At 41.9% G+C, this 19200-nt stretch overlaps 1 protein-coding gene and 1 long non-coding RNA gene across 2 annotated transcripts in view; both read right to left on the bottom strand.

The window, feature by feature from the left end:
• smad6b (SMAD family member 6b) overlaps nucleotides 1–7295 on the bottom strand; it is a 20483-nt gene extending 13188 nt beyond the window's left edge. The window contains exons 1-3 of the mRNA XM_025056562.1: nucleotides 5802–7295; nucleotides 3158–3214; nucleotides 2263–2340 (exon numbers count right to left, since the gene is read on the bottom strand). Of these exons, the coding sequence (XP_024912330.1) occupies nucleotides 2263–2340; nucleotides 3158–3214; nucleotides 5802–6600 (934 nt within the window). The 5' untranslated portion in view covers nucleotides 6601–7295. The remainder of the gene's footprint in view (nucleotides 1–2262; nucleotides 2341–3157; nucleotides 3215–5801) is intronic.
• A 1445-nt stretch (nucleotides 7296–8740) lies between these two features.
• Nucleotides 8741–19200, bottom strand: part of LOC107988700 (uncharacterized) — a 35632-nt gene continuing 25172 nt past the window's right edge. The window contains exons 6-7 of the long non-coding RNA XR_003049984.1: nucleotides 9147–10112; nucleotides 8741–8896 (exon numbers count right to left, since the gene is read on the bottom strand). This is a non-coding gene — a long non-coding RNA (uncharacterized LOC107988700). The remainder of the gene's footprint in view (nucleotides 8897–9146; nucleotides 10113–19200) is intronic.

Below are 19200 nucleotides of genomic sequence, written 5' to 3'. Positions count from 1 at the left end.
GGGGGGGGGGGGGGGGGGCAGCAGCAGGAGAGGTGCATTCCCTCACGTGCGCAGCTCTAAGGTATACTTTGTGCACCGCTCTCACTTGGGAAGCGGACGCAGCGCAGAATGTCTGTGGAATCTCTGTGTGACACAACAATGTTTAAATAAATCAGTGGGAATGGGCTGCACGTCTCTGGCCTCACAGTAACTGAAGGCATGGGTATTAGGCTGCCCGGGGCATTAATACAGTAATGTACTCACAGGGGAGGCTTTTTAAGAATGCATGAGTGAAAACATTTTAGCATGTTTAACAAGTGCAGCAATCAGCCAGAAGGAGATGGGAAATTCAAACATGACTATCATTAACTTAACCCCCTGTTGTTTGTATTGGAATGGAACAGACCATATTAACAATGGTCACATGTGACGTAGAAAATCATTTTCTAATATCTGTGACAAGCTGGATACTGAGGTATCAAAACAAGCTGAGGAGTTCCAGTGCCATTGTACGGTGGAGGAGAACGCTCAGCAGTCGCTGCGGTCGCCCTGGGGTGTAGACTGTAGCTGATTATTTGACTCCAAAGTTCCCCCAGACTTGCTTTTAAGAGGTTTACTTGTTCCTGCGTGACGGGTGGAGTCTGGATTTCATACAACTCTGGTTACACAGGGACTCTCTCTCCAGCCATGATGAAAGGGAAAGGGAAAAAAGCATCCCCAGCTTATTAACACACTCAGGGCAGGTTTGAATGACTGTATAGTTGAGTCGTAGGTTAAGGCAGAAATAAACAAAGGCCACGCAAGCACAGAGCTGAGGGGTTCTGACAAACTAAGTCAAATACTTTGGAGATTTGCTCGACCCATGACAAAGTATATATCGTCAAGGCAACGAAATAACAAAAACAATCTGTCAGTACAGAAAAACATCAGCACGCTGGACCGTTCTCTTTAACCGTTCCATGTTGTGTGTCACAGTCACAGTGGTACGATCTGGCACAGACTGTACAAGCAACAACGCAGTTGGTAGAAACCAAAGACTAGCGAGTCTAGATCCTCCCTCCCTGCCTCCTCACCACAGTCTCTGAGGAATTGTGGTGCGGGCTCTGACAAGCCCCTCATTTGTTGACTCAGGGAGTGTCGCCGAGCCATGCTGAGGTGGTGACAGCGTGTGTACTGTGGAGGAGGGGGCCCTCAATCTCTGAATACTTCACTGCCAGGTAGTCATGTCAACTCATCAGAGTGGAGGAAGGTTGTGGCAGACGCTATGAGGGAAAGGCCCTAACTCCACATTTGCATTACACTGACTGGCTGCAGCCCCAGCACGGAGGGAAAGGCCCGCGTTACTGCATGGGAGAGGAGTGCTTCACTTCAACTCAGTAGATACGACTGTTTCTGCTCACTTCCTCTGGTGTGGCCCCATTCATAGGAGCAACTCCATTTCCCTCAAGCCCTTCCCCCCCGACCCCCCACCCCCCGCTGCAGCCCACTTACAGCCAGGCAAGTGTGAGTGGCCGTGCACATGTATGTGCACAACTATGTGTGTGCCTGTGTGTTTCTGAGCGAGCTTGGATCTTATTACAGTTTGATCCCACTCAAATATTTCTGAAAGAATAACAGAGGTGGGGAGGCCAGTTCTGTGGCCAATGCACACGCCCCGCTGAACCTCTACACCGCTCACAATGAGACCTTTATCTCTAAAGCTTGGACTATTTGTTATGGGCCTTAAAAGAGAGGGGACGTGGAACTGCACATAACCTTCTTTAGTTCAACTAATCATCGTGTATTAGCAGCTAAGATCGGAACTAATTTTACAGAACAAATGTCTCTTCTTATTTACACTTTACCCAAATCAACGATCGATGAGCAGTCAAAAATACTACGTTTCTGCGTGTATCTAAGTACAATCAGTTAAAGGTTCTAGTTTAAATTTCTACAAAAAAAAAATCAACGTGCATGTTCTTTATAAAACCAACACATGGACACCTACTAAAGAGGCTCCTCAAACAAATTAAATCCAAAGTCAAGCAACGCGAAAACAAACAATACATCATTAAATAACTTTGAGCTCATCTTTTGTTCTGAATTTCAAACACCACCTCTATTTTAAACTAAGCACAATGCGGCCGCGTTGTCATGAGGGAAAAGAAAGTGTTGCAAGAGAATTCTTTGATACATAAAACAACAATGTCATTTTAATGTCACCAGCTCCAAAAGTGCTTCAAAACATTTTCAAAAGTCATTCGCTTATTTGGAGAGTGATGACAGTAGGAGAAACACACCCACCTGAGAAATCCCCCGGTGTGATGTTTGGCGTGCTGGCTGCCTCAGTTTCAGTGTAAGACAATGTGGAGTCTGACAGATCTGTGGGGAATAAAACAGAAGTCAACCATGAATTTCCTGCATTTAACATCTGCTATTCTAAACACATCCCCTGTGATTTCAACCAAATGACTGGTCTTTTTTGAAATGCTAAATTAAAGAGATAAAGTCAGGACAGCTTGTGTTTCATAATTTGAACATTTCAAACGCAGACATCACTCGATGACATCCATCCAAATACCGGCTGAAACCTCAGCTGTACTCAGGCTTGCAGCCCCAGCTCACAGCCAAGCTCCGGAGTCTCAGCAGCCAACGTTTTGCATACTGTATATACTGCCCACACTATACGACCCACACTGGCTGCAACGGTGCCACATGCTGGTCCGTGTCTCATCTCAGAGTCACTACGCCAGAGTCACTGTAGCCAATTAGAGTTATTAAAATTCTCCACATTGTTTTACTTTGTGTTAGAACAAATCCCAAACAAAAGACTGACCACATCATTGGCAAAGTCATCCTGATGACTAACCTTGCTGTATTTACACGTAAACAATTAGTGACTATAAAAATGTTATAATGATTTAAAGCATATCCAGTTGATGGTAATCCAATAAGGTGGAAGACTTCACACAGGAGGTGCAGCTAACAGGTATCTCTGAGGGTCTAATCACAAATAAAACTGTGTGGGTTCACATTCTTTGGGTCCACAATCAGATGCCACAAAGAACCAAAGTAACCAGGACATATTTTTGCCAAAGCAGCTGAACCTGAAGGGATTCACTGAAAACTCTAAGTGAATGTAGTCACTGTAATAAGTAGGCAGTCTTTGTGTAGTGTGTGTAGTGTGTTTGTCACTCACCCAGTGGCTTGTGTTCTTCATTGGGGGAAAGCCTTGAATACGGAGGTGGGGGTGACTCTGTAACACAGAGGAATAAATGTTGGTTTGAATATTCAAATATATTACGATCTTCAACTCCATCTCAGTTATGCTGTCGCCTTCACATCAAAACAATCAACGTGGTCTATTCTACAGGTTCAAATATTCGATAACCAATTTGTTAACAATAATCCACAGGAATAAACAGGGTTTTTTATTTATTTATTCATTTTTTTAACCTTTTTTTACCAGGTAAAACAGGCTAACATAACACGATAACCAATTTGTTAACAATAATCCATAGGAATAAACAGGGTTTTCTTTATTTATTCATTTTTTTAATATTAACATAACAGATAAACATAATCTAATAAAAAAATTAAAAAAGCAAAGTGGCAAGTATAATTGGAAGCTAGTAGTTTACAGCATTATATACAACATCATAATTTTGATAAAAACCTTAAAATTGTGCAAGGAAAAAAAAATGACTCATGCCAAGATAAAAGCTTCGACACTGGTGTGTATTTAATGACTTGTTTCTGGACTATAATCTTTAAACTGTTTGTCTGAACTCTGGATGAAAACACAAACTAATACACAAAGAATAGCAGCGTGTTTATCTCATTTAGACATGTAGCATTTAACCAGAAACAACCACAGGCAAACCAGAGCTTTTAGTTAGCAGTTGAATTAATCGTCATTTTGTTTTAAGGCTGTAAACTTTCTATAGTGAACAGAGAAGAAAGAAAAAAACCATGTTAAAGAAGGGAAAGACAAAGCAGAGAGACGTTTTGTGAGCGCTCTGTGACTGCTCCTACAGGGAGAAGGGGAAGGAGAAAAGCATAATAGCAGCGGGGCCTTTAAGAGTGGCGGCAGTAATTGCCAGGATCTGAACTCAGTCACTCAGATACACAGCTAGTCAGTCTGGCGCCAGTAGTATGCAAACTGTATATTATCACCACTCCTTCACCTAAATAGCATGAGGGGACCTCCTTAGGACAAAAGGGCTTTTAAAGTGCAACTTGAAACTGATCTTAATCGAAAAGTATAATGCCCAGCTAAATAAAAGGAAAAACTTTTTGTTCACTTCAATCAAAGCTCTCTGTCACACACGGAGAACTTTTTTCTTTTTTTTTTTTCATTCTTGTTTGGGTTACAGTTAAACATTTCTCAAACCTGCATGCTAAAAAAGAAACTTTTAGAAGGCGGCAATTCATTAGAATCGTTTCAAGTAAAACTAGTGTTTGTTAATGAATAGCATGACTCGTACGGAAAAACACTAAAACAGTGTTTGAGGGTCTTGAATCCATACACTGCTTTCATGAATAGCATGAAAGAAATACCAGCTCTATTGGGCCATGCATGAACGCATGTGAGCTATGTGTACTACAAACCCTGGGGTATGCTACTCTCCCCCACCTGATAATTCATCTCGTTAGCTTCAGTGGAAAAACACACACACACACACACACCATGTTTTCTGACCTGGTCCACCCCATCAGGGAAACAAATCAAATACTGCATCCAACACGGTGTGTTCAAACCCACAAACACCACACAGCCGTGGCGCTTCAGTTAATCACATCTGATCAGGTCAGACAGTACATCTCTCTCTCTCTCAGCATAGGTCTTCTCTGAATTCTGACGTTGCTGGACTTATGACTTTAAGCTCTCCAGATCCAGCTGGCCCTAGAAAACATGAATGTTATGGAAAATCCTCCTCCGGTGCCAGTGAGAAAGCAGAAGTACTGACACTGGCATCTTCACACATGATACCATGCGTTGTCATCAGGTCAGCGGGGTCGAGTGGCCCAGTGGTCAAGGTGTGCCAACTCACAGGCCTGTGCCCTGCCAAAATGTAATCTGTTTAATAGAGGTCAGAAAGGTTCAGCGACGGAGGGATCGCTGGTGGTGGACGTAAAGCTAAAAGGAGCAAAACTGACTTTGACTGACTTTACTGAAAAACCTTAACCCTTAAGAGTCCTTCAGAGTCACCAAGTCACCAGACCAGAATAATGTCACCATTTCAGTGAAGGCTCCATGTGTAAATCATTAACTGCTCCACCACTGGCATCACAGCCACATCAACAGATCCATGTATATAGATCATTAAGCACATAAGCTGAATAACTCACCTTGCATTGAGAATGATCAAAGTGATGATTAGCTTTTTAATCAAATCAGCTGAATCTCCTTGTCACCGTGTGGAAGGCTGCGACTCTCAGTGATTACCTTGAGTAGGATTTCTGTTATGCAGAATAAAACTAAAGCAAGTTTTAAAAAAAAAAATCTGAAACAATAAATTGTTTTGATTAGGCTGTGTCTGTTTGGAGTTTTTCCACATGTGCTTCTAAATCACGGCCATGTGCAGAAGTTATAGTAGCCTCTTAAAAGAAAGCTTCAAAGAGAATTCTGAAAAGAAACTTAAGCCTTAAAGGAACATCACACCGAGCTACAGGCCGATGTCTGTGAATGGACCGTGGGACAACACAGCATCTACAGTGGGCTGGCCTGTAGGTGACACGCACACGCACAAACAAACACTGGACTGGGAGACTGTGTGTGTGTGTGCGCGGGTGTACGTGTGGGTGCGTGCGTGCGCGTGTGTTTTGGCCGGTGGTCTTACCTGGCCCACAGAGTCGGCTGTAGTGATAGGGGTTGCAGCATACTGTCGGACTGTCAGGAGCCCCAGAACTCTTACACTCACAGAGCGGTTTGAGCTGGGCCGAGTGCTGGAGGTCGGACCATCGGTACAGTTTACACACAAGCAGCTGTGGTGATGTCACATGGCCGCCGAACCTCAGCTCAGTCCGGGAAATCATTACACAGTCACTAGGCATCCCTCCTCTGGACTCCACCGCCTCCAGTAAAGTATCCAGCGCCTTCTCCTTCAGCCGTTTTAACAGAGAGTATGTGGCTGACTTCAGTTCTTGATCTAACACGGTGCGGGGCATCGCCTCCTGCGCCTCAGCAGGGCCGCCGTCCCGAGCTCCAGGGTTCCTGTGCGCAAAGTGACAGGACCCCGGATCCACGGAGCCCTGAGCCGTGTCCGGAGCCCTGTGCACGGAGTGGTCCCTCTCTGAGAATAAGCAGCAAGTCACTGTCCTGCCCTCGCTGTCCTGCACGGAGCGGGGGCTCCCTTGCTCCGTGAGGCACACCGCGGCCACATCTTGGTCCACCGTGACCCTCAGAGCGCTGCTCTCCACGGGGCTCCGAGTGCGCACGGCTCGTGCCCCCCCTCCAGGAGACCCACTGGGGGTCATCGGTCTGAACTCCGTTTTGGGAATTTTCTCCGGGTTGTTGCCGAAAACATCGTCTCTACAGCCCTCACTAGTTTTTCCATTTCCATCTTCCCCTTCTTTATCTGGGATCAAACGGCTTCTCCAGAGTCGCCGCACAAGACCTGAGCGTTTCGTCCTGAACATACGACAACTTGACAATCTATTTGTGGCTTTTTTTAGTAGTATTCCTGTACGGATATGTGTATGTTAGAAATACTTTTACCGTCGTTGTAAAACATTAATGTATGTGAAACGCCGTGCAGCGCATGCACAGCCGAGCGACGAGCATTGATGGCAGAGGCGCAACATTAGACTTGAGGCTTTTTTGTTGCATTTACAACAACAAAGCTGCGCAATGATTGCACTGCAGCATTCCGATCAAAATGCATTCGTTGGGTCGATCATTACATGAACCCTTTGCTGTAAATACGCACAGTTTATATGTCTGTTACATGAATGTAAAACGCGGAATACATCATAACAAAACACAATATACTTGGTAACATAATCCAAACACCGGCAGCCTGAAAACCCGAGACCTTCAACAGTTCAGGACTTTTAACAACCTCACGTCTACTTTCTACACCGGCGCGTATCACGCATGAGGTACTGAGGAGATTTAATCCCAGGAAAATGCACTAGAGGACAGGATCCGTGTCGTCTTCTAGAGGTGTCCGTGCTCTTTCTTTGACAATTCCCCCTGAAATATCCATGCGAGCTGAAAAGTACACGAAGAGAATCAATCCGGTGCTTCTCCACTCAGATCTAACACAAACTGCAGCCCAGATCCCTTTCTTTCTCTGTCTCTCTCTCTCGCTCCCTCGCTCTCTCTCTCTCTCTCTCCCCCACGTGCACACACACACACACCCGCACGCACACACACACACACACACACAGGGCCCCCGAGGAGAGCGGTGGAGCCATTGGCTGACTACCATCATGTGCTAGTCTAGACACTTTGGCGGCTGTGAGCTGCACTGATTGTTGCGCAAACAAGGTTTCAAGTTTCTTAACTCTTAAAGGCGAAACACCCACCTCTAGTTATAAGTTAAAGTTTCTCAAACTTATTTACATACAGGGAAAGAAACCACCGCTAAAGATGGCACATTTCATGGGAGGCGTATTTTTAAAACACGACTGACATTTGAGCCTTTCATTTATGTAGAAAACTCTTGGTAAAATGAATAATATTTCATGAAAAGTAAGAGAAAAGGAACATGTCAAGACGAATTATACAAAGTAAAGTTATTTTTTGTTTTAGACTACTAAGTTGTTTGATGATTGAAAAAGCCTTTTCAAATTTTCTAATTGATGTTCACAACACAATCGCCCGACTTTCCTGCAGAGGTCGCTGTGAACACAGTTCCAATGCCATGGTACTAAGTTGAATGAGCTGGTACAACGTTTTTGTTTTATAAAAATTAATGCAATGCATCGTTGAAACAATTTCACACAGATATATACTTAGTATTTAGGTGAGTATATATATATACATATGTACACATATACATATATGTGTATATATATATAAAAATATATACATATATGTATGTGTGTATACATATATACATATATACACACACACACACACATATATATATATATATATATATGCACACACACATACATAGATGTTGGGATCTTAATCAGCATTTATAGCAGGTTGCACCATGTGCTAAACCAGGCACTGAGAAAAGACTGTATACGTAACACATTTTTCCTCAGCACTGATGCTGGGGTTTAAATCCAGGTAATAGCTACTCTAGCATTGTTTTACTATAAAATGAATACAATTAAGCTGGATGTACAGGAGTCCTACAGTCAGGAAACAATTGTTTGCTGCTCTGTGTTTACACCCTCTGCAGTTATGTAGGTGACTGGCGCCATGCGGGAGCACGGGGGAGATTCCATTCCTGTGTTGTTACGAATTACATTTATAGAAAATTGTTGACAAACCACAGAATAATAAGAAGACATAGGTAATAATTTTGCTGTCATACTGTAAGGTGGTAGCTAGAATCAGCTGTTGAAGTCTATCTCCTTTAAGGTCTATCTCCTTGAGTTTTAAGGAGTTTCAACTCAAGTCGTAGTTACACATTATTAATATAAACAATTAGAATAATTCCTTCAGATTAAACAACATTAAACAGATAAATACCTTATTTTAAATCATTTATAAATTCAACATTAAACAGATAAATACCTTATTTTCATCATATCATATCATTTATAATTTTTTTTTTTTAAATAATGACATGAACTTTTACTGAGAACTATGGGCAGCTTTCTGTATGATTATTACATTAACATCACTTGCATTAACTTTGGCCTTGAAACAGTTAAAGCATCCTCAAAATTAAAATAGCTGAGCCACACCCCTTGGTCCATGTAACAAAAATCCAGGACTGGGAGCTGCTGATTGGCTGCGAAAGCATAAATCCTGAAAAAGTCACACCCGGTATTGAATGAGTCTGTTGTCATGAATGAAATATACTTCTTTCAATTAATCACTAGAAATATGCCAGACACTTCTTGTCACATAAACAGGATATGACACATATATGATTGATGTGTGGTAAGGCTTACAGTATGTACGCCTCTCTGAGGTTATTTTTAGTACAATAAACACTAATTACAGGCCACACAGTGTAAGAGTGGTTTGTGCCGTTGCCTCACACCAAGATGATCACCTGTTAATTGGTTTGATCCCGGCCTCTTTGTATGGAGTTTGTATGTTCTCCTGGTGTGTGTGGATCTTCACCAAAGTCCAAAACCATGGAGGAGTCGTCCACTCTAACGCTGTACTAGTCCCACACCTGGTGACTGCTGGGATTGGCTGCTGCTCTGCATGTGACCCTGGAAAGGAGTAAGTGGTAGAACATGAATAAATAAAAATAAAAAGTACTGCAGTTCCGGTCATTGTCATAGCATGTAATGGACCGGACGTTTACCGCAGAACCTTTTGATTCCTCAAAATTCATATTTGCTTTTGGACTTCCAACAGTCTAACACACAAATACAAACATATCATACAAACATAGTGGTTGACTGAAAGGCAGCAGCACAGTTTGCCGGTGTCTGAACTGGAATCAGATTTCCCTGGCAGGCTTAAGGCTCTGGGGCAGAGGGAGGTTACTGAGGGTCCATGGAAGCCCCTGCGCCTGTACTGTGTTAGAGGCACCTGTTGCAAAAGCATTCCCCTTTGTAACTCAATCACATGTCAGACAAGGAAAAGAAAACTGTTATTAGAGAGTTCTGCTTCATTTATATCAATGTCATGCAATTTTCAATTAAGGCAAAAGAAAATTCCAGCAGGCTCATAATTCACCCGGGCTGGCTGTGTTACTGTCCCTGCTGTTGGATTCTCTGATTCTCCACAGACATCAGGGGTATGCCACATACATCATTGGACCCTTTCAGTCTGGTGAAGTCTAAGTTTCCCACAGGTGAAGCATGGAGAGGTGAAATATTCCTTGGCTGTTGTGTTTGGGTATTTCCTAGTTTAAAGTTCTCACATAGAATGCTTTAAGACCTTGCTTCTTCCTCATTCTGAATATTGTCTCTTTATGTCGCCCTGTGATAGACAAGTGAACTGTCCAGGGTGTACTCGCCCCCTCACGATGATTCCTGGGATTGGCTACGGCGCCCCCTTGACCCTGAAAAGGATTAAACAGTAGATGTTAAATGACTGAGGTAATTTTTGCAATTTACCACTGCATGCGTAAAAGAAAGAGATGAAACGTATCATCTGATGCTAACGTCGATCAGGTCACGAGCCGTGAGAAATGACCAAATGGAAGAGATACCAAAACCAAGCGCCAAAAATGTTTTCCTAACCACTTGGCTGGGCCTGACCGCCGAAATAGTGCGAGGATCTCAGACATCTGAGTAGGTTTTACAGAGGACTTCTTTTATCAAGAGGAGGCAGCTGAGGTGGAGTGGGCATCTGGTAAAGATACCTCCCAGATCCCTGTCTGCAGTGGTGTTTGGGGCATGCCCACCTGGAGGGAGACACCAGGGTAGGCACAGGACACGTAGGACAGATGAGATTTCTCTGCTGACCTCGGAATGTCTCGGAATCTGGAGGAGCTGGTGGAACTGGCTAAGGACAGGAGTGTCTCAGTGTCCCCGCTGTGAGATGCTGTGCCCGTGACACGGACCTCGATGAATGAGTTTGTAGTTTTTTGAAAACGAACATGTTATTGGAGGTTTTTATTCTTTGTTCCAGAGAGCTCATTGTTCCACGAATGATTTTGTTTAACTTGTATTTTTCTGTCTGTCGAGTTAACACAGAAATGTAAAAGTAACCATTGCCTAAAATAGGACGCAGGCCACATCCCAGAAACATTGCTGTGGCAGCTCCGTATGAATGTACAGTCTTTTGTACCACATGATGGCCATGTGTTCCAGTGTTACAGTGTAATGAAAACCACCGTAGTTCAAACATAGAGCAATTTGCGGTTCTACCAAGAATTATGGTTCAGATCGTACAAAAACTAGCTGAATGGATTCATAATTGCTTTCCGTGACAGAAAAAAGGCAAATTAAAATTCAGACTCACTAGACCCATGTTTAACAGAAGCATTTAAAAGCCAGTAAAACCATCTGGCTCTTTTTAAAAATAGAGAAATAAAAGTTTAGGCGTTTGAACTTTTGGTCTTACAGTCATTTCTGAGCCATACTCTACTAATGTGTGCTGCATGTGGTAAAACGTGTAAGGAAAGACTTCTTCAAAGAGTAAGATGCAACTGAATATGAGGATCTAAAACAGGGCACAGCTGTTCACACAGGCCTGTCCCCTTGTCTGATCCTCTCACAGTGAAGGTCCAGGACCATGAACCCGTGTGGACCCCTGGGTAATAATGCAGTGGTCACGCCAGCTCAGCTCCTGACACTTCAGACAAAGTGGTTGAAGAACTCAAATGAATCATGGCTCGGAGATAACACATTTGTTTTGGATGCCCCATGTAAATCCCACAATGGTAATATAGCATTGCATCTGACTGACACAATGGGCTGTTGAGTGCAGAGGTGAAATTACAACACACCCCTGGGTGCTAATTAGTTAATGAAGCAAACAAAACCATCTGGAGAGAGGACATGCAAATATGTTATTTGAATGTGAAAATAATCTAAAAAAAAAAAAAAAAATACCCTGGGGCTGAAATATACTCTGGATCCTACAAATATGCATTATTAGCTGTCACATTTTTATACTAACCAAGGAAAATCAAGAATGAATGATACGAATGAACCTGGTCTGACATGGCTGTGGAGGATATAGGCATTGCAAAGGATTCTTATGTGGTTGAAATTTCCAAAGTGCTCAAACTGAATGAGTGGCAGTTTCAGGAGTTGACAGCATTTATGAGAGGTGTGGTGCGAGGGAAATTAGCTTCATAGATACATTATGCGTGTAGAAACAGAACAACTGAAGGACAAAAGCCAAAGGCAATGAGCCCACATTCAGGTCACCTGAACAGCTATTTATTAAAGCGATACCCAACGACACAAACCGACCTCTGAAACACTCATTGTGCATAGTTAAAATGTGCGATGATACAGCAAACCAAGAATACTGTGCTATTTTGTGCACAATGCAACAAGTGCAGTATTTTGTATCACAAAACTCCTAGGAGAAAAGATGAAACAGCCGTGGGGGGAAAAGAAGCATAGTTAAATATTTAATTGGAGGCAATTTGATTAATTTAGCCATGTTGGAGACAAGGAGTCCGAGTAGACAGCGCCCGAGGCAATGTTTTTGTCATCTTCTTTTCTGTATTAGTCAAAGTAATTCATGTCCCCAGGGGCTGGCTGTCAGTAGCAAGGCTCCATGAACACATTCCTTCTGATCCGGCCCATTATCGGCCCATTCAGCAGCACTGGAGCCTGCTTACATGGGCCTCTTACTGGGCTGACCTCCTAGGCCCTCGCCTGGGCCTGACTCAACACTCCCACTAATCCACACCTTAGAGACTGTGCACACAAACTTAGATTAAAGTCTGGGGATGAAGTCACAAACACTTACATGTGCATAACTTGGTCAACACCCAAACACAAAGAGACTCACACGCGAGAAATTTAAAAAATGCCACAGCTGTTAAATGAAGTTATTTTCACTAAGGCAGGGTAAAATATCTTACAAATAGGATAAGGGTTTTGTATATATATATATATATTTAAATTGTTCCTTCCTACAAGCAAATTATAGGTGCAGCTCTCAACTACGTTTAAATGAAACAGGAGAACCACAAACAGAAGTACAACAATTACAATGGCACAAAGGTCATACACATGTTCACTCTGTTCATTTGATCCAAGTCTACTTTAAGTCATTTTAATTTTAAAGTAAGTATGCATTTTGGTGTACAGTATGCGATGAATCAGCTGCCGATGCCCAGAAAGGCAGATTTAAACCTGCCATCAAATTTAATGATTCAGTGTGGATTCAATGTATGGCTTCATTTTATTATTTTTATTAGGAAAAGTACAAAAAAAACCTTCTGGCAACTGACATAATTAAATATGGAGATAAAATAAAACAATTCTAAAATATACTGCGAGGGGATAAAATAAAACAATTCTAAAATATACCATATACTATGGACTGATTAATATTGTTGAAGACAACTGGCATATTATCCAAACAACCTCCAAACTAAGTCAAGTGTCGATGACTCTTCCAGGCTGTGTGACTGTTTGATGGATTGTGTTGCAGGTATTTTTACATTTTTCATTAAAGATCACTCAAGAGAAAAAAAACAGTAAAACGATAAATCGAACAAAGTTTTGTTTTTCTTACATTTTAGGAATTTCGCCAATTATACCATATTTATAATATAATTACTAATTATTGTCTAGGGCAACAATAACAACAACCATCCTCCTCATCATCAAACAAAAGACTAACTGTCCCAGTCAGTTCTCAGGCCCTTACATGCCCTGTAGTGGGAGCCACTCAACATCCTGCTCTCACACAGACTCACATCCTTGTATGGGCGCCATTTTGCCTTAAGGGGCTAAATTACATAAGGGACTTTCCTTTGCAATCTATTTCTATTAAACCCAATCTAAACAGCATGGCTATTCTGTATTTGCCGACAGTAATTACCTGATGTTAATTACCAAATTACGACTATTACGGAATCATGGCAGCATATTTGCATTGGCACGGCCTAAATGATTAAAGCCCTTAAGCAAATCCATCTTTTGACAAGCCTGTGTTCCTTCTCACAAAGGAGCAGGTTATTTGGTTACTAACTATTCTGTCATTATTAGGTGAGATAAACAGCAACTGTTTAGTTAAGAAAATTGGAAGAAAACAAAGTCAAATTCTGAGACTTAGCAATGCAAATGATGCAGTACCTTACACAGTATCAGGACTGTGCTCTAGACATACAACAGAGAGCACAGGCACTGTGATCTTATATACGTATTAATGTTTCCCGAATGCTAGTAAATCCAAACCCTCCTAAAATCCACAGTGAAACGCAGTTCCAAGTATGACATCACCTCTGCAAAGACCACTTTAATGATCTCTGACTCCAATTTGACAGACCAGGGTTGGTTAGACCACAGAGTCCAGTTAAGAGGCCGCATTTAGAAGTAGAGACTGGAGTCACTAACAGTCAAACAGAAGAGGAGGCAGAATTAGTTGCTGTTTTCTCACTAGAGTTTTTTTTATCTGTTTTACCTTCAGTTATGAGGTTATTCTGTGAATACTGGGGTTAAATGCACATAATCAAATAAATCAATAACCATCAATAACTAGTTAAGCATCTGGTCATTTTTAATAGCTTCTGTAACTCTAGTGAGCATTTCAAAATCATTTAAATCCATGTGCCTACTTTTTATCCCGATTACTTAAATATTCATTTTTTCATGATGTATCACTTCCTTTGCACAGACAGTTATGGGAATAAAACCAAATCTTTGGATTTGGAAGATCCTTGGGCTTATCTCTGAACTTGGATTTTTTTTTTTTTTTTTTTTTTGTGCAATTTTTCTGACATGACACATTTTGTATTTCCTGCTCTGTCAGGACCCTGGATAATAGTGTTATTATAGTGCTGTGTGAGTCCCCCTCCATTTCCCTGTTCAAGGATGCTCATTAGAAGACCAACCAGCTAATCTAGCGTTGGGGTCCTGATAACCGCCTTGCTTGGCGTCACTCTAGTAAATTGCCATGACTCCCTGTTAAAAGCCGGCAGTTGATAGCAGTATCAGGAGACAGGCTGCGTTGGGGGAGACAGAGTGTCCGGCTCCAAATGACCTCCCAAAATAGACAAGTGCCTGAAGACCAGGGGCCACGGGCACCTCCAGCTGAACCAAAGAAGCTCATACAAGGCCAGATCAGGAAGAACATTTCATCAAAGCTATTGCTGTTAATGACATGAGGATACTCAGGAGAGGCAGACACCGTTCAGCTCTCGCTCTGGGGAGGACCTTGTCACACCACTGACAGGTTAGACATGGTGCCGCCTGAACAGAGTGGGAGCCAATCACCACAGAGTTGATAATGATTATGGACAATTTACTATCTGGGGATGGTGTGAGGTCTTCTTTGGATGTGGTCAGCAGACTCCCAGACTTCACCGCTGACCTCAGCCTCTGCAGCATGGTAGAACAAACATCGAGCAAAGTTGGCCCGATGCACGAGTGAAGTAATTGGTTTGTTACTGACCCTGTGGCCACAAAACGACATTTGTTTAACAGCAATCACGCAAAAGTGCAAGTTCATCAACAGTGTAAAAACGAATATTGATATTTTAATCAATTCTACCCGCTGCCTTCATTCACACATTTAGTGATTGATCAAACATGAACCATAACCAGGTGATGTGTTTAAGTCTGGGCTCACACAGTTCAGAAAATATTTCTCTCAACTATTTTGACCAATACTACTACATTTTTGCCACCAACACTTATCGTTACCAGCTACCAGGTAGCAAATACATAAGAGTATTTGTCTAAAGGCTCATGCAGTACTTATTAGAAGAATAGAAATCTGTTCTTTGCCTGTAGGCCATCTTTTTTCAGCTCTTTCAGAGCTCTAAAAAGCTGTTTTTTGTCACATCGTCTGGACAATAACTTTTTTATATGCACTCTCCACCAATAACTGTGATTGGTTGGTATTTCTGCTTAGTGCAAACAACTGTAGCTGCACGGGACAGTTCGTACAGTACGCAGACACAGTACACTTTTTATAGGAAAAATGAAATGCTCCACGACATTATACTTACACAATAGATGCAATTAGATTACACTGTGAATGGGTTCCAAAAAGAGACCATATACCATTTCATATACCAAAACATATGTAATCCATCAAGGGTTAATTCAATAAATGAAATGCTGTGCGGAGACACACACACAAAATTAAACCTATGGTTTTAGACATTTTGTGCAAAGCACAAAGAGAGGAGATTTTAGAGATCAGAGCAGTTTTTACAGTGGGACGAACACACCCTTTACTGACAACTGTTTAATGTGGTGTGCTCCCAGAAAATGTTTTATACATGATTATAAAATCTGTTTATTACAATACTGTCATGCCTCAGAATTACATCATCCCTTTTGTAGTAGTATGCATTATTTAGACAATCCCGCCTCCGTGCTGACAACTCTCTCCATCTTTCGTTTGGTGTTGTATTTTTCTTTTTTTAAATTAGAGAGTGACACTTTAGAGAGCCGGTATTGGAGACATGCAGCAAAGGGAGCTAGAGTTGAGACTTCAACCTGTAATCTATTCCACATTTCACAAAAATACGATAATCTGTGTAGTTCAGTGTGCAGTAAAATATATATTAAATTCATAAAATAACTTTGTATTATTTTTAAAGTACAGTAAATTGTTGTTTGTTGGGGCTATTAAAACCTTAGTTCAAACTCTAGTATGGTGAAAAGAATCCTCTGCTTTCACAATTGTTCAATTTTGACGGATGGAAAACTTGATCAAAAAACAAAAAAGATCAACACAAAGGTAAAATAGTAAACCAGGTCACAGCAGGACGCCACAGTAAATGTGTGTGTGTGTGTGTGTGAGAGAGAGAGAGAGAGAGATGTTTTGCTTTGTACCGTTATCTAAAATAAGAATTTTCACATCTCACCATCAGTAGGTCAGATGTGATCAGCTGGTTGTCATTGCGATCTTGTCATTACTTGTTCTGTGGAAGATGAATCTCCATGTGTCTTTCCAACAGGCTCCCCTGACACTGCCAACAAATTAAAATCAATTGGTTTGTCTCTTGTCTTGATAGCCCTCGGCAGCCTGTGAAAAATGGATCCTCTTAAGAGGTAATACAGTATCCATGTGGGGCATAAGTCCAGAGCATGACTAATGGGGCTCCAGTCTATATGCTAATACTACATAACACAATACTAATACTAGCTGCATTAAGTTAGCCATGATACCAGGATGATATCATGTTTGCTGAAAGGAGAACCAGTCGATGAAAAACAGATGATAGCACAAAATACCATCTTCATAATGCTCCACATCTCAGACATAGCTGTGTGTGGCTGGGAAAAGAGTAGTGGTCATTTAGAAGCTTAAAGGCTAAAGACTCCTAACTCTGATTTACTTGATCTCCTATCTGAAGGAAACCATGGATCGCCTGCCAGTCTGGCGCTTACAGACTCCCTGAGTGACCTCAGCTCATAAGCCTGCTCAACGCTCACAGTAGGTGGCTCAACCTGGGCCATACCTCTGCTGCTTCAATAGATGTTGGCCTAGAGAAGGAAGGAAATTCTAGTGGAAATGAGGACCAGGAGACTGGACGTCTAAGTTTTAAGGTCTGTCCCTAAGAAGCTAAAAAATGTGTTTGCCTGGAGGGTCCTCCACACTGTCGTCTCACACGTCTTCGCCTCCTCAAAGAAATTATTTTTCTTAAAATCATCTTCAGATCCATCAGCAGCTCAGTGTCTTTACATTGCAACATACTGTATATTTCCTTGTAACTGCACGAGGGTAAGCATGAATATACTGCTGAATGGGGGATCTGGTTTTAGGTTTATGAATAAAGTTTCCCCAAATGAGTCTTTTGGAAAGAAGCATAAAATTTGCTACATGTGTTCATACAAAAAATGAGCAAACTTGCCCAATCTTAGGTGCATTCAAAAAACAAACAGTGAAGCTGTGACTGAAACCAGCTTCTCTGGAGACATCCACAGAGAGCTGCTGAACTGTGTGGGTACACAGAGAGTATTGATGGGAAGGGCAGACAGGAGGCACCTGAGGTTTCAGACACTTGATTTCTCAATGAGAAACTGCAACAATTTTCTCAATGCAATGCTGTCTTTGAGGCCACAAACCAAGGGATTTCCCAACGTGTCACCCACTCCAGGGGTATTAGTGTTTGTGTTACAGTATCTCTCTGTTCTATAAACAATGTGTCTCTTGTGACAGTGAATCAGACACAGCTTGTCGGCTAGCCTCTTCAGCAAGACGCTTGCTCGTAAGAGATTGGTCAGGGCCTGCTGCAGAGCCATGCCATTTGTCATGCTGTATATTTACAGGCTGTGTCTGCACGGGGCGGGTGGAGCGAGACGTCTCCAACTCCGCGGACGCCAAGCCCAGGACCTCCCCTCATTCATCTGTTTACTTTCTAAATAGGCCTCTGTTTGGACTTACATCAGTGGGGAGAGAATATCTAAGAAAACGAGGAAGGAAATCTGTGGAAAACAAAGGAAAGGGAAAGAAACTCTCTGTGATAGAGACTGCCCCTTGCTGTTCCTGATTACGGCACAGTTTCAGAGCGCTTGGCGCCATCAAAATCGGCTATCCGAGGCAGCTAGGGAGGCCAGACGGGAGAGAGGAAGACTGGTAGTGACGTTTGCAAATACCAAGAAATTGACTGTTAAGGAGGGGTTTTTTTCGTGTGTTTATGTTTTTTAGATGGCTGTCTGTGATATTGTTAAGCAGGAGACGACGGATGGATGCAGATGCAGAGGGTCCTGACGTACATTTTTCAAAATGGGTATTATTTAACTGTGGCAAAAACAGCTGAAGAAAACCTCTGATATATGTTAGATTTAAAATACTCCCCTTCCAGCACTATTTATAAATTACAGGATGTTATGTTGCCATGAATCACAAATCTCAAAGGTCCATTATGCTGTTTTGTATAATTGTCTGAGACAATTTAATTGTCTGACTGTTTAAAGCTTGCTCACTATTAGTCACAAATTGGTGCCACATTATTTTCCAAAATTGTAATACCTTTAACACATGTTTATTGTCCAGTATGTTCTACAGAATAACCTCAGAGGTTGTACCATGTTGGACTACGGGGGGCATTATACCACAATAATGATAATTGTTAGAAATGTTACTGCCAGTTTGCATGTTTGCTCAAAATCACAGGCTTATTGTTATTATGAAATTATTTTTTCAATTATCAAAGCATTCTGTTTTTGTAAATATTAACTACGAAGCTTCCTTTCTCGCCGCAATGGCTGTTGCCAATTATGTATTTGAAAGCACTGTTGAGTGACAGAAATGAACGGACACAACATAACTGATGTAAATAAAATAAATCCTACAACTTGGATCAAAATGTCTTCCAAAACTAACAATACACACATTTAGGAGAGTAGTACTAAACACACATCAATGGAGACACGTCTGAGCAGTCTGCAGATTAGGGCTGTTCAGAAGTGGCACTTCTGTGGAGAAGCTGTGAGGAGGGATTGATGAGTGGACACAGATGGTAGCCAGTCCTGGTCCTGGCACCGTGAAGCACC

This window comes from Cynoglossus semilaevis, chromosome 6 (assembly GCF_000523025.1).
Source record: "Cynoglossus semilaevis isolate Cse_v1.0 chromosome 6, Cse_v1.0, whole genome shotgun sequence".
NCBI classification, from domain to species: Eukaryota; Metazoa; Chordata; class Actinopteri; order Pleuronectiformes; family Cynoglossidae; genus Cynoglossus; species Cynoglossus semilaevis.
Note: the sequence above shows the minus strand (reverse complement) of the source record. Positions and strands in the feature narration are given on the sequence as shown.